Source organism: Mastomys coucha, unplaced genomic scaffold (assembly GCF_008632895.1).
Source record: "Mastomys coucha isolate ucsf_1 unplaced genomic scaffold, UCSF_Mcou_1 pScaffold20, whole genome shotgun sequence".
Lineage (NCBI taxonomy): Eukaryota > Metazoa > Chordata > Mammalia > Rodentia > Muridae > Mastomys > Mastomys coucha.
Genome location: NW_022196903.1, coordinates 23,191,902 through 23,208,079, shown reverse-complemented (window position 1 = coordinate 23,208,079; position 16,178 = coordinate 23,191,902). Strand labels below are relative to the sequence as shown.

Genomic DNA, 16,178 nt, shown 5'->3' with positions numbered 1-16,178 from the left:
CTCCTGACAGCTTTCCCAATCCGGTTCACTTCGGGCTCACAGTCCCTACTCTTCTCCCTTCGTTTCCCCGACCCTCCCCGGTTCGGGTCCGCGGAAGCGCAGCAGCGCGGAGCAACAGTTTGGTGCCCGAGCTGGCGGCGCGTGCCCGGGGGTGGGGAGGACGGAGGACGCGCCCGGGGTTCTCACACCTCCGGGCGCACGAAGCCTCCGGGCCGGCGCTCGGCGGCCGCCGGCGGGAGGACGCACGGGCGCGCGCCGGAGCGAGGCCCGCCAGCTACCCCGCCGCCCTCAGCGCCGCCAGCCCCGCAGTCTCCCCCCGCCCCCCGCCCGCCCCAAGGCCGGCCCCGCGCATCGCCTCCCCACCGGGGCCGGCCGCCCAGCGCATGCGCGCCGCGCTGCCGGGCGTGCCGGCCACACTCCCCCCACCCACTCCGTGAGCTTGTCACTTCCTGCCCTCGCCCCATCTCCGTCCGGGGTCAGTCAGTCGCTCCCTGTCGCCGCCGGAGACTTCTCTTGCTTCCCCCCTTCCTACCCTCTCCACGGCGGCCGCTCGGGCAGTCCGGGGAAGGGGCGGCCCAGAGAGAACGGGACTGACTTCCATAAAGTTTCCCGAAGCATCTGCTACCCGAAAGGCCCCAGGTGGGGGACCCGCGCAGCTCCCCGCCCCTCTCCAAAGCCCGGGGGACCGTTGCAGGTGGAGCGGCGCCGAGGGGAGCCGGGCTCAGCGCGGCCGTTGCCCCGGCGAGGGGCGCCTCAGTCCTGCCTGCTCCGGTTCCAGCTCCTTCGGCTGCTGCGCCCGGCGGTTCCTCCTGTCAACTGCCTGCGCCCGCGCGCCGCCGGCTCGCCGGCCCGGAGCGCGGAGGGCTGCCGTGAGCCGCCTTCGCCGCCGCCGCCGCCGCGGCCCGAGGACGTGGTGAGCTGTGGCGCTTCCGCGTCGGCGCAGCCGGGGACTCTTTGGGAGCGCGCCGGGCCGCAGCCCGCTCGGCTTCACGCGGTGCGCCGGGGCTGCGCCAGGTGGGGCCCTCCGCCGCGTCGTGCGCCCGGCTAGGTGCCGCGGCCAGCCGGCCGCCAGGTCGGCCGGAGTTGAGTAAGTTGGGCGCACTTGTCGGCGCGGACCCGACCTGCTCCGGGGAGACCCCCAGACGCACGTGCGTGGCGGGAGGGCGCGAGCTGCTGGTCGGCCGCGCAGGGGCCCCGTCGCACCCCGCGTCCCGCGCCCGGCTCTCCGCGCGCCCGCCCGCCCGCCTGCCCGCCCGCCCGCCTGCCCGCCTGCCCGCCTGCCCGCCTGCCCAGCACGGCGAGGCCGCAGCCGCCCGCGCAGCCCGCCAGGCCTTCGCCGAGCGCTGCGCTGCGCTGCGCGCCGGACGCTGCGTTTCCGGGTAGGGCGGTGAACCTGTGCGGGGACGTGGGGCTGGAGGCCGGGCGAGCGTCGGTTTCTTTTCCTAGCGGAAGGTGCGGGCCCGGGGTGAGAGAGCGGAGAGCGCATGGCGGGTTGATCTGTGGAAAATGCAGCCTTAGCCTCCCCAGAAGTTCAGGGATAGTGATGGGTTGGTTTGTGCTTCTGTCCACAGCCAAGCCGCAATGAAGAGCTTCTCACAGTGAAAGGAAAATAGGTCGCACCCATTAAAAATGCCTTTGAGGGACAAATACTGTCAAACCGACCACCATCATCACGGATGCTGCGAACCAGGTAAGTCCGTTTTTTTACCCCACCAGTGTCTTTGCTCTCCTCCACCAGAGCTACTCTGCCTTCTGTGTTGTCTCTAAGAAGTCTTTCCTAAGTAACTGGGTTTCTCCAGCGTAAAACTACTCGCGTAATGCCAAAAGCCTGGACAAACTGGAGATCTCCCTTGCTTGATCCCCTAGAGAAAGTGCCACAAGTGTCACCGTCAATCATTTCCACCATAAGATCGGTCAGCTCCTTTCCCTTCTTTTTTTCAAGGCAGCTTTGTTATTGGTTTACTCCCTGCTCTAAATGTTTCAAACGGAACAAAAAGGCAAAGATAAGATAGGTGATGGATTACTACCATTCATCTTCATGAAAATGGCTTATCATTAAAATAACTTACCCTTGAAGTATTTTAAACCATAGGATAAAGTTTACCACTCCCTCCCCCAACAAACAAACAAACAAAGCCAAAAGTTTAATTTGGGTCAAGAAGGTTGATTGACCCTCTAGGGACAATCAAGCTTTTTGAATTAAAAAAAAAACTTCAGTGTTTTGGATAGAATTTATTGTATTGCAGATTGCTTAGAAAACGTGGAGTATTTAAGGTATTTCATTATGTTGGGCAGATTCTGTAAAATATTAAAACTTTTTTGAGTCTCATAAAGAATTTATTAGTGAGTTTTAATTTGATAGACATTGTACTTGTAAACTGTTCTTAGAACTTTGGCCTTATCTTAAAAGGGAATCATTGAAAACGTATTGTCAACTACAAATAAAGGCTTTTTTTTTATCAGTTTTTACTTTAAAGTTACTGGGGTTGGTAACTTTTTCCCCCTACTTTGGTTTGCTTTTAATTGAAATATTTTAATTATACTCATGTATTTAGATTTTTTTTCTTTTTTTTTCGAGACAGGATTTCTCTGTGTAGCCCTGGCTGTCCTGGAACTCAACTTTGTAGACCAGGCTGGCCTCGAACTCAGAAATTCACCTGCCTCTGCCTCCCAAGTGCTGGGATTAAAGGCCTGTGCCACCACTCCCTGGCCATGTATTTATATTTTTATAACTGTGTATTTGAAGTTACTTTTTTTGAGTAATAGAAAAATGGTAATAGTAAAGGGGAAGAAATTCCTTTCTGTACATGACAATAACCCTTTGACTCCAGCCTGTGTCTGTTGTGTTTGGTTAGATCAGTTTTAACCTAATGAAACAGGGACCTCTAGGAAGGACCTCATTTTCATTCATCTCCTGACCCATCTAACTTCAGCACCCTTTATACCTTACCTTTTGTATATTTGAGGTGAAGATGTATTTCTTGGTTTTTACTAGTTTACTTATACATTTTTTTTAAACAAATCATTATTGAGCATGTCTTAGGTGCCAGGTCTTGCCCAAGGCACTAGGGATATAAATGGTGAAAAAGACTGTTTTCCTCATATATAATATATATATATATATATATATACATATATGTATATACACACACACATATATATGCATATATATGTGTGTGTGTATATATATATACACACATACATACACATATGTATATATAGTTTTGAGTGGGAAGAGATAGATTTAAACAAATAATATAATTTGTGAACATGATTTATGGTACATGTTGGTAATTAAGTATTTAAGAGAAAGATGCTTTCTAGATTTTAATTTTTAAATGTGGATTGAATTTTTACTCCCCATTAACAAGAAGTCTTTAAATATCATTAATTAAAAATTAAAAGTTGCTACTTATTAAAATATGCCTTTTTAGAATTAAATGCTTTGGAATGATTATTTCAGTGGAAAGCTAGACACTTGATGACTTTTGGGTTAGTTTGTTGTCATCATTGCAGGGAAGGTGTGTGCTGAGTGAGAGGGCATTTCCAGGTCTGGAAGAAGTATGGTATGGTAGTCATTAAGCTGTCCTCAGATGCATGTATGAGGATGCGATGCTTTAATTAGCTTTCATGAGGGGTCTGCTGTCATTTGCATTATGGACAGAAGGTGAGGCCTGAGATGAGACCATTATGTCTTGATGGAATTGGCCAGTTTATAATGAGTGTTATTAGAAGTCTTAATCAATATATGCATATTCTTGTTTTAACAACTTTTTTTAAGTAGAAGTTTTCAGAAGTTCAAAAAACAAGGGATGTGATGTAACCATCATGCAGATCCATCATTTATCATTCCATGGAAAATCTGTTTTCCATTATCTTCTCCTTTCCTCAACAATTCCCTGTTTTGCTTTCCAACTTCTCCAACTTCTGTTTTTCAGTAAGCATATCCTAGACATCATGGTTAAAAAGATCTTTACGGAACTTGTTTTAAGGCAGGAGAGACTTTTGCAAAAATAGATATGTGCTCTTGGAAGAGAGTAAACTGTTCCGAGGGTTTTGGGTGTTTTTAGTTGGGTAGGTAATTGTTTAAAACATTTGTAACCTGGATGCATCTGATCATTTGATCTTGGAACGGATGGCAGGCTATGTAAGAGGACAGTTTAGAAAAGTACAGATATGTGTGTATGTATATATGTGTGTGTGTATACAAGTACATTTAAAATGAAAAAGTATATTTTAATAATGGGAGCTACATAGATACGTTTACTAAGTGAATGTGCCCATGTGAAGCTGGCTCAGGGTGTGTATGTTCTCTTGGGGAGTCTCTGAGGATGGCGTGTAAGAGACTGCTCTACCTCTGAGTGTGGGTATTCTTAAATGCAAGTTGAAGTTGTTATATTACAAAAAGGTTTTTTGGAGTATATACCTGAAGGAGGAACTCTTGGACAAAGTCCATTTTCCCCCATAGCTCTCTTACTATTTGTATTTTCTTTCTTCTTTTTATTTTCTAATTCTCTACTTCTTGCCCCTATAAAGCCAGTCCTTAGTTCTTTACATTTAGTAGATTTTTCCAGTCTTCATTGCTAATTATATTTTATAGTTATCAGTTGCTATCATATACAGCTACTGAAAAAAGATCTTTCTGACTCACCACGAACAGACTGGTAAAAAACCTCTGCTGTTGTTTCTCTTACAGGTTGGATTTGACTTACATTTTGTAAAAAAGATTGTTTTGGTGTCAGGAAAGCAGTTGTTTGTTCATGATAATGCTGCTACTGCAGGGATGTTTACTGAGCACTTGCTATATCCCAGGGTGTTTTGATTAGTTTTTATCATATCTTATTTAATAATTACAAAGTTCTTGGGTTTTTTTTTTTTTTTTTTGGAAAGTTTGTTAGCTCCATGATAAGAGAAGAGGATGAGATCTGAGCATTTAATTGTCCTAGTTATACCTCAGTGAACAGCTACACAGTTGACATGCAGGGAGTATGCATCTGGAGTCTTACATTCTTTATTACTGCAGTTTTTTTTTTATCAATTCCCAAGCTGAGTTAGTTGTCTGTGTATTCTCTTTCTATACCTAGAGTGTTTCTTAAGCTTTTGTTTGATGAAATGAAAAGGTTCTCAGATAAGGTTCCTCCTGTTTGTGTGCACTGAGCACTTGGTAGGAAGGAGACTCTAAGGCTGCATCTGTTTGCACAGCGCAACAGCCTCAGCTGTTCTGCCCACAATGGAATTGCTGTCCAGGTCTAAGGTGCAGAGTAGTAGTAGCGTATCCAATGGATGGAAACTTGCTCCCCCAAACCACATACCAAGAGAATGGACCATGGCTTATGCCATTAATTAGGTAGGACATTACGTTCTTAAAAAAGGATTAAATGGTTGGTTTTTCTTTACTACAACTTGCTATTTGAGAGAGACACATAGAAACACAGTTGTCCTTCTCAGCTGCCTGTGTCACATGATCTAATTTCTTTTCTACTTATCTGAGAATTTTGCAAAGGAGAGGAGGTGATAATGACTACTGGATATGAAAGTAAAAATTTTTGTTTTTAAAAATTGATAACCTACTCTGACAGAATCTTTCAATTCTGTTGGTATCCTGCCAAGATAATTTTCTCTTATCATTTATACACATAGCCATATCAACTAAATTTATGTATTTCTATATCTGTGTAATGCATGTTAATGTAAATAGGTCATGGTCTATACCCTGTTTGGTCCCTATAAAGAGACTTTGAAATTTGAAGTTTTTCTCAGTTGAGTATAGTACTACAGATTCTTCAGTGAAAGTCCTGTATGCCTTGAATACTTGCCTGTTTTCTTTTTTCAGAAATTGGGTTTGAGTTATTCTCATGATTGGCCAGGGTGCTTGATCAGATTATTTTTAAGGCTTTTGGAAGGGTTTACTGGGTATAGCTAAGAGTTTTTGTTAAATGTAGTTCTTACCTAAGAGAAACAAAGAGGCAAGCAGTTTATAATGGATGATGCCAAAGCAGTAAGTATTTGCTGTTAGACCTACTAACTAGCCTTGACTGAGTCTTTAAGATTGGGACTGATTGAGGTTTTTCCTCCATTGCTTCATTTGTCTTATAAAGATGGTAAATTTTACATATATGAATATATATGGGTGTTATATGGGGGTATTCTCATTATTAACATAATTGTAGCAAAATACTATTTGATTCAATAGTAATGATTTCAATAACCCTCTTTTTGTGTGTGGGTTGGGGTGTGTGTTTGTCTTTCATATAGTTTATATCCTGGAGCCTGGAGATCCTCCTTTGTTACAGCAACCAGTACAGACATCCAAATCTGGTATTCAGCAAATAATTGAGTGCTTTCGATCAGGTATGAACATTTTAGTTATATTTTCAAATATCACAGTAATTAAAAACTTTGTAGAAGGCTTGTATATTGATTTTCTTTGTAGAATACTTTGAGTTGTCATATTTTTAAAACAAATGAATAAGTATTGACTTGGTCTAGAAATTCTTTTTCAATATTACCAACTAAATATTAATTTAAAATTTTTTTCTGTAGTTTAGAGAAATCTGGTATATTTTAAGATAAAATGCTGTTACTTCTTAAGATTCAATTATTCTAGTTCTTTATAAACTTTGGTGTAAATTTTATTAAAATATATGAGATATCATTTTGTGTTAATTTTCTTATCATTTCTGTTTTGGAGGCTCACCTCCTGCCAAACTCTGGAGTTTTCAATATTTTCACTAGAGTACAGGGTTAAAAAAAAAGACATATCTAACCCTGATATCTTAAGATAAATTTATTAAGCTTTTGTTTGTTTTTAAAAATTATTTTTATGTTATTTTACATGTCTGAATGTTTTGACTGCCTGTTTGTCTGTGTACCACATGCATGTCTGGTGCCTAGAGAAGCTGGAAGAGGGCACTGGATATCTTCGGATACAGTTTAACCAGTTTTATGGCCCTCCATGTCGGTGTTTTAGAATTGAATTTGGGTCCTCTGGAAGAGGAGCCAGTGCTCTTAACCTCTGAGCTTCTATTTCTTGTAGATTATTATAGGAATTGGCTATATATTATATTTGTGCAATTACAGTTCAGTGCTTTGAAATAGGTGATACTCATTATATATAAGTAATGAGAAGTTAGGGCTCCAGTGTTAACAGTAAGATTATAGATTGCTATGACCCTTATAACTCCTTTATCCATTTTATAATAGATTTATCTTGTGACATTACTATTTAGTCAGAGATCAATAAGCAAATAAATACAATGAATGGACACATGATTATTGGATAGTAGGCTCTTGTCATTATTTTAAAGCTGCTATCTTAATGAAAAATTTCTGAGGTCTAAAGGAAAGCATGATTATATAAAACTGTGGATGAAGTTTTTTGAAGCATTTGTTTTAAAGTTTTACAGATGAGGGACTGGAGAGTTGGTTCAGTGGTTAAGAATGCCTATTACCCTTGCAGAAGACCCAAGTTTAGTTCTCTGTGCAGCTTACAGTTGTCTGTAAATCCAGTTCCAAGGGATCCAACACTCTTTTCTCATGTTCTCCATGACTGTATGCATGCAACATGTATGTATATATGTATGTATATATGTGTATGTGCATATTATGCATATATATAGATGCACACAAACTAACACATATAAAATACATAAGTAGTTTTTTAAAGAAAAAATGTAGAGGGAGAAATAGACATTTGCTTTATAGTTCAAAGAAATAGAGTAATTTTTTTTCTCTGACCTCTGAGAACTATTTTATAGATTTAGACATGACTTTCATGTCTGTTGTCTTTACTACAGTAGTGTTTCAGTGCCTGTCATATGCCTATCTTTATGCTAGGTATCTACCTAATTTTTAATACTTGTTTTTAGTTTTGATACTCAACTTTGATTAACAGAATAATCTTCAAGTTAAAGTCTCCTGCATACGATGAACATATAACTTTCACTTGTTAGGAGCAGTTTATATTTCTTGCATAAGAGAAGAGTCGTTTATTTTTGTTTGTTTTAGCAACTTTATAACATAATTTTCTTTTCTTTCTTTTGGAATGAACTTTTTTTCTTAAAGAATTCATAATTTAGAATTAAAGTTATTTTATACTGCTTTAGTTTTTTAGAATTGATTACTTCATAAATGATTTATCTTATAAAGTGCTTTTCAGAATGTTATGTATACAAAGTTCGTGTGTTTTTTAAATTTTGGAAGGTGTTCTCTTGCTATAAAGAGATACCACAACTCTTACAAAAGTTTTATTGGGGTTGCTTTCAGTTTCAGAGGGTTTAGTCCATTATCATGGCAGGAAGCACTGGCATGCATGACACTGGAGCAGCAGTTAAGAGCTACATCCTGGTCCACAGGCAGAAAGAGAGAGGGGTTGGCAAGGGATTGATGGAGGGGCAGACAAAGATAAAGCAAGACACACTGACAACTGGGCTTGGGTTCTGCTTTTGAAAGCTCAGAGCCCTACCTCCAGTTACAAATTTTCTCCAACAAGGCCAAACCTCCTTCAATAAGGCTATACTTCCTAATCTTTCTAGACCTTTTAAATAGTGCCACTGCATGGTGACTAAATGTCCAAGTATATGAGCCTATAGGGGCCATTCTCATTTAAACCATTACAGAAGGAAAATATTTAAAGATGAATTCTCTTATGCACTATAGTCATTGACTGTCTGATATGGCAGTTCTTACTATGTAAACTAAAGAATGAGGCAGTGGGATAGGTAATCTGAATTGGGGTCATTCCACAGCTGTTTATCTTTTGAAATGTGGTTGTTTTAGTTAGGGATTTTATTGCTGTGATAAAACACTATAATCAAAAGTGACTTGGTCAGGAAAGAGCTCATTTCATCTTCTATCTTCATATTATAGTCTATTATTGAAGGAAGTCAGGGCAGGAAACTGGAGGCAGGAGCTGATTGATGCAAAGGACATGGAGGGATGCTGCTTACTGGCTTGCTCCTCATGGCTTACTCAGCCTTCTTTCTTATAGCATCCAGGACCACGTGCCCAAAGGTGGCCCATTCACAATAGGCTGGGCCCTTTGACATCAATCATCAATCAAAACAATGCCCACAGAGATGTCTCAGACCAATCTAGTGGGGGCAGTTTCTTGGTTGAAGTTCTCTTTTTCTCAAATGACTAACTTGTGTCAAGTTGATATAAAACTAGCCAGAAGTGTTCTTTTAAAAATTCTCCCCAGCACATTAGCCTTGAGGTATATATGTATATATGTTCTGGAAATACTATAATTTAAATTAAAGGTGATGTAGAAATGTGCAAAGTTGTGCAGAGAAACTAATTTTGGATTAAGAGAATCACTTCATTATTGCGTCCTATAAATCAGAAACTTTTAATTTTTTTCAAGACAGTGATCTCTCACATTTCTAACAAATCTAAAGTCTACTGAAGTAGCTCTTTGTAGTACAAAGGTATTTCAGGTTAAGGTAAACCTTAGGAGAGTGGGCCACATGACTTAGGGGTTTAACGTCCATTCTAACCTGGGACTCAGGTTCTCCCTGACCCAGTCTTCTATAAGCACACCCTCAGTGACTCATCTCTTTCCAACCTCTTTCCACTGTAACTAGGTCACACACTTTGCATTGAAAAAGCTATCCTGGTAGCACTGTGTATCTGATAGATAACTTGGCAGGACTACTGTGAAGTCCAGGAGTCTGCTTAGCAAGAGCCAGAGGCGAAGGCAGTTGGATAGTAGTGCTTGCTGTAGGATCTGCTTTCATCTTCAAGCTCAGATAGTAGTCTTCAACTACTATGTCATCTTTGAGATCTGACTTTCTTCCTCCTACACTGGGCTGTCTGTGAGCTGATACTAATTCCTACCCAAGCTGGATAGCTGTGTCTGGGAGGAGTTGACTCATTTTCACCAGCTCATGTGTGCTACACTGACTGCTTGACAGTTTTAACCCATTCTTACTGTCTTAGATTTCAGTGTTTGTGTCAGCTTTGCACTATTTTCTTGGCTTTAAAATTTCTTTCTTACCTCTGCTATCTACTTCTAACTGCTTGATGTGTAAACAGTTTAAGTAAGATTTTTTTGGTGGGAGGAGGAAATGATACTGTGGATAGTTTATAGAACAAAAAGTAAGCTTCCCACTACCCCTTTTACACAAGTGACGACTGCTGTGTAGTTGTGTCCTTTTTTATGGGGATCTTTTATCCATGCAGAAACATATCCTTGGTTTCCTCCCAGTAGAAATGGTAGCAGACTGGCATTCTTCTGCACCTTTACTTTGTGGATAAATTTAGTTATTGAATTACTGTAAAGTTAGATGTGGGATAGATTTTTCTGTCCTGAACCCTGATGGTTAGATAACTTGAAACCTGCTGTTTGCTACAAATAGCAGCTCTTGGTACTACCTCCACCATGCCTTTGCTATCCTGGAGTCTTGTCGTGCCCAAGGAAATACTTCTAGGGTTACACCAGTGATATGATGTCTTTGGACTTCCCACTCTGTTGACCAGGCAGGTGTAGAACTCAGAAACTGAGCCTGCCTCTGCCTCCCAAGTGCTGGGATTAAAAATATGTGCCACCACTGCCCAGTTCTTCCTCTTAACATGTTCTGTTGATCTTCCTTTCTCTCTTACTAACTTCAAAACAGAATTTTGAAGAAAAAACCCACAATATCTTTTAGGTAATTATATTGATTTAGTTGAGATTAATCTGTGTTTATCTTACAGAGGCAAAGAAGTTGTAGAATGTACTAAAGTTAGAAACAGGAAAATGAGGGAAGGTGCCCAGCATTCAAAATTAGTCTTTAGTATAAAATTGACATGTTAACTTTTTATAATAAATAATACAAAAAATAATATACAAAATTATAAAGAAAAGGTTCTTTACATATAGAATACATTATACTACTATATGCAAGGAACTTCATCCTCTTCTCCCCAGAAAGGAATAAATTATTAATTTTGGTATGCTGGTGGAAAGTAAGAAGTGTTTTGTGTTATGGTTTTTGCTGTGGTTGTCTTCCTAGATTTTTCATCTCAAACTTATTTATTTCTGATTGAAGTAATTTTAATTGAAGTTAGTTTAAGCCATGACTGAATTTTGATGCTGTATTTTTAATTCTACTTAACCTTAGCATGGAAGTAAGGCCTGTGAGAGATGTATAACAGAGAGTGCTCTATTCTGTGACTGGAATCTTCCTCCCTCCTTCCCTCCCTCCTTCCCCTTCCTCCCTCTCTCCTTCCTTCCCTCCCTCCTTCCTCCCCTCCATCCCTTCTCTCTTCCTTCCTTTCTTCCTTCCTTCCTTCCTTCCATTCATTCATTCATTCTTCCTTTCTTCCCTTTTGTTTCTATGCATGCACAGTTGTGTACATGTATACATGAGTGCAGTGTCCAAAGAGACTAGAAGAGGAAGGCATCAGGTCCCTTGGAGCTGTGGCAGTTGAGAGCCAACTGATCTGGGTGCTGGGAACTTAACTGTGGTCGTTTGGAAGAGCAGCAAGTGCTCTCAGTGGTGGGACTTTCTCTTCAGCCTGTGATAAAATTTTTTGATTGTTACATAGCAATTATAGGAAATTTAAAATGGGACTAGATATCTTTTGGGTTAATTTGTTATTTTTAGCATTCATCTTCAAAACATGTCTTGTAGGATTATGTTCTTGAGAGCAGGTAGTTTACAAGCTTGAAGTTTTCAGTACTGCAGAACCATATCCTTTCCTTAACATATTCCCAGTGAATTGAATAGTATTGTATGTGACATTTAATAGATGCTACATTAAGTGTTGGTTAGGGAAAGTGAAAGGTTCATCAAGTAGGCACAGTCTTAAAGTAATTTATCCTGCTTCTAAGTTATTATTGTATGTATCAGGGTTACGGGTGGGTGGAGGGTTTCTTTTGTTGTTGTTGTTAAGATCCTGATTGAAAATTTCTTAAGCAGCAAGTTCTAAGGTAATTTAAGAAGCTAAACAACAAAAGCAAAAAGAGTAATTTTTTTCTTTTAAAAGTAATTTAGATAAAATCAGCACACCTCTTTCTTGGGATTACAAGTATGGATGAACTTTATGCTATCTAGATTAGCATGCCTGTGTCTCGGGTGAAGACTTTTAGTGTGACAGAGGCTATGTCTGTTTGTGACAAAGCAATCAGAAAAGTGGTAGCTGATATTTGAATAAATCCATTCTGTTATGATGGGAAAAATATAGCATCTTAAATGGTGGCTGAAACCTTTTAATATCTATTTGTGCAATAAGACACATCTTAGTTTTCTCATTTGTAAGTCTGTAGCATAAGAAAACCACATATAGAGAGTTGTTAATAAAGTCGTCCAGGCATTGTCCTGAAGATAGGAACACAGTGGTGAGCATCGTCTCTTAGATATCGTAGCATAGTGGGTACACATAACACTGACTAAATGCAAGATAGTGGGGCAGCTGGGGAGATGGGAGGGACGTTGAGAGGGCAGGTGATAGATTCTTAATAGGAAGCTCAGAGAAGGGCTCCTAGTGGAGCTGACATCTGCCTATCAGTCAGCACAGGGAAGGAGGTGTTATAGAACAAGTCACAAGGTGATGGCACACAGAGGACAGAGGAGCAAGAGAACGTTTGCTGTATCTGACCCGAAAGAAACTGGTGTACCTGAGTCAACAGTAACTAGTGGGCGTGTGTGTGTGTGTGTGTGTGTGTGTGTGTGTGTGTGTGTTTGTATTTTGAGGAAAGTGTTTGTAACTGATAGGATAGAGAAAATGCTATTTTTATGCCTATTGGCAATAAGTAATATGCTCACTACTAAATAGAACTAACTAGGAATAATTAAGAAATTGATGTTTTTCTTTTTTTAAGATCAAGAGATCCTAGTGGACAAAGTGACCTAATTTAAGGAAATAGTCTTTTACTTACTGCTTATTAATCTCATGCTTATATAAGATTGGTGATGCTTTAAAATGCTATTTGCTATTTTAAACTTAAAGTTAAATTATTTTTAATTACATTTGTGTGTGTGTGCATGCATGTATGTCTGTGTGTATGTTTGTAAATTTAGTACCATGAACATGTACTCTGTAGATACCTACAGAGGCTAGAGATGCTGGATCCATCTGGACCTGGAGTTGAAGGCAGTTATGAGCTTCCAGATGAGGGTACAGAAAACTAAACTGGCATCCTCTGTAAGAGCAGAACATCCTCTTACCCACATAGCCATCTTTCTAACCCATTTAGTTGCATTTTTTAGTTAAATAGATTTATTTTTCTTCAGTCATTTTTCCTTCAGTGTCAGCTTTTTTAAAAAAAATATTTATTTTGCTGGGTATTGGTGGCACACGCCTTTAATTTCAATGCTTGGGAGGCAGAAGCAGGTGGATTTCTGAGTTCGAGGCCAGCCTGGTCTACAGAGTGAGTTCTAGGACAGCCAGGGCTACACAGAGAAACCCTGTCTCAAAAAAATTTTTTTTAAAAAAGATTTATTTTTATTTTATGTATGCAAGTCTTTTGCTTGCATGCACATTTGTGCACCGTATGCATGCCTGGTACCTGCTGAGGCCAAAGAGGTTGTTGGATCCCCTGGAACTGGATTTATAGGTGGTTATGAGCCTTTATATGGGTAGTGGGAACTGAATCCAGGTCTTCGCAAGTGATTTTAACTGCAGAACTAAAGGTATAGCCCAGGCTAGCCTCACTCATGATCTCTTGCCTCTGTCTCTTTGCTATATCCTGCAGGTATACTTGCCACAATAGGCTCTGTTTACTATGTTTTAAAGGCAAGATTCAATTTCTATTTTGGGTATAGTGGTTCTTTTAATTGAGAACCAGTACATAAAGTTTTCCTTTTTTCCCCTCCCTATATTCAGCTTCATTTTATGAAACTAAATATTTATTTGTTACAGAGGCTTAGCTGAAGTATTTCAATCCTTGGTTTACTTCACATAGTTTGGTAATCACTTTGGGGCTAGATATGAACCAAATATACTAGCTGACTATCATGAACTCTTTAGTAATGTGAAATGACTAGTTTTGTTTTGTTCTATAATACAAGATGGATAAGCTAAAAAAAAAAAAAAAACAAAAACCCGCAGATATTATATATAACTAACCAGGTGGTGGTGGCACATACCTTTAATCCCAGCAGAAGCAGGCAGATCTCTGATTTGAGGCCATCCTAGCCTACAATATAGTTCCAGGACAGCCAGGGCTACGTAGAGAAATTTTGTCTTGAAAAACAAAACAACAACAGAAAAAGAAAAAAAAGCGGGACGTTGGTGGCAATCGCCTTTGATCCCAGCACTTGGGAGGCAGAGGCAGGCAGATTTCTGAGTTTGAGGCCAGCCTGGTCTATAGAGTGAGTTTCAGGACAGCCAGGGCTACACAGAGAAACCCTTGTCTGGAAAAACAAACAAAAAAACCCAAAACAACAACAACAACAACAACAAAAACCCAGCTAGATAAGATCAGATTAACAAATCTTACCTGTAGTGAGAATTCTGGGAATTTGGTTTCGTTAAGAAACACAGAAATATCGTAAGACCATGGTTTGATCCAGGTGTGGGGATATGGGGCTGCTGTGAAGCAGTTTTCTATGATTTGCCGCGTGCACTAGCAGCGAGCGGCATGGTTTTGCCAGCTGCTGGTAGTTTCTGCAATTGTGTGATGTTTGGAAATCTGGGGAATTTTCAGAGGGCACAGTGCTAGTCCCCTGGAGGCTGGTCATTAGAGGGGTTGGCTGTAGTTTGTTAGTAGTTGTACTCAAAGAAGAAACAAGAAGAAAGAAATTAGAATCAAGCATCCCTCCCCTCCCCTCCTTCTCTCCTATCTAGTGATCTAGTAACAGGGGGTGAAACCAGGGGTGGAATGTTGGGATAAAGAGTGGGAAAAAGAAGGACACACAAAGTAGAAAAGTCTAGCTACACTTATCAAGTTGTATTATCTTTTTACAATAGAATTTTGAGGTTTGGCCTATTTTTAACATAATAAAATATACTATTAAAAGTTAAATTAAATGTAAATTGCTAAAGATTGGGTTAGAAACATTGAACGTTTATAGACCCTACATTTTTCTTTTTATTTATTCTCTCTCATATGGTACATCTTAACTGAAGGCTCCTCTCCTCCCCTCCTCCCAGTCTCCCCACACCCCACCTCTTCCAGATCCACTGTTCCTGTTTCCCTTCATAAAAGAGCAGGCTTTCAAGTGATACCAACAGAACATAGCATAACAAGATGTAATAAGACTAGGCACAAACCCTTATCAAGCAGGAGGAATAGTGTTCCCAGAGCAGGCAAAAGAGTCAGAGACACCCTCTACTCCCACTGTTAGGAGTACCACAAACACTCTAAGCTAAACAACCACAGCATGTATACAAAAGACCTAGCACAGACCCATACAGGGTTATAATTGACATTTCAGTCTCTGTGAGACCCTATCAGCCCTACTTAGTTGATTGTGTGAGTTGCATTTTGGTGTCTTTGACCCCTCTGGCTCCCACAATCCTTCCACCCCACCTTTCTGCAGGCTTCCTGGAGCTCTACCTAATGTCTGGGTGTAGTAGACCCTACAATTTTAATTACACTATGTTAAGATAGTTTCTAATTCTTCAGTAGTACCAGAGCTTCATAGACAGGCAAAAAATGCTTGTTAAATGACAGAACATTCAGTATTTAAATGGTCTTGAGTGTATTATTATTCAGGATACCTTGTCAATGAAAGTAACAAAATTCAGCTATTTATATTGATTAGTAAGTTGTAAAAACAAAGTTTTGATAATTTTTGTTGCCAATTATTCTTCTGCATCTTTTGATCTTTCACCACAATGCTTAGATTCCTTAGGTCAGTAGCATTTCTCTATTATTAGAACTGAACACTAATGGTTATAAATGGTAGGCTTGGTCTTGGCTGTTTTGGGGGTTTATAATCTAATGGATAAGCTATATTAGACCATGATAATTATATTGATAAGTAATTGGAATTGGGGCAAAATTTCTCATGGATAAAGGCTTGAGATATATAAATTGATAGTGCTATCAAGAAGCCTGAGTAAAAGTCAGAATTCCCTCTCAGTAGGGAAAAGGGTGTTTGCTTTATCACCAAATAGCATAACTCCATGTTGGCCCAGAGCCTGAAGTAATGGAAACTGAAGTTTAAAAGGATAGTCGTAAAATGTAGCTATCTCCTGAGAGGCTCTGACAGTACCTGACTAACACAGATGTAGAGGCTCACAGCCAT

At 40.4% G+C, this 16,178-nt stretch overlaps 1 protein-coding gene across 10 annotated transcripts in view; it reads left to right on the top strand.

Annotated features, from left to right (window-relative positions):
* Znf800 (zinc finger protein 800) overlaps positions 1-16,178 on the top strand; it is a 190,646-nt gene that overhangs the window by 137,430 nt on the left and 37,038 nt on the right. For 3 of the 10 annotated variants that reach the window (XM_031381320.1, XM_031381329.1, XM_031381326.1), the window contains exons 1-3: positions 502-639; positions 1,572-1,690; positions 6,256-6,351. In XM_031381320.1, coding sequence (XP_031237180.1) covers positions 1,630-1,690; positions 6,256-6,351 — 157 coding nt within the window. In that variant the 5' untranslated portion in view covers positions 502-639; positions 1,572-1,629. Of the gene's footprint in view, positions 1-482; positions 1,088-1,254; positions 1,380-1,571; positions 1,691-6,255; positions 6,352-16,178 lie in introns of those variants that run through there. The other 7 variants (XM_031381330.1, XM_031381331.1, XM_031381323.1 and 4 more) reach the window with 7 other exon arrangements.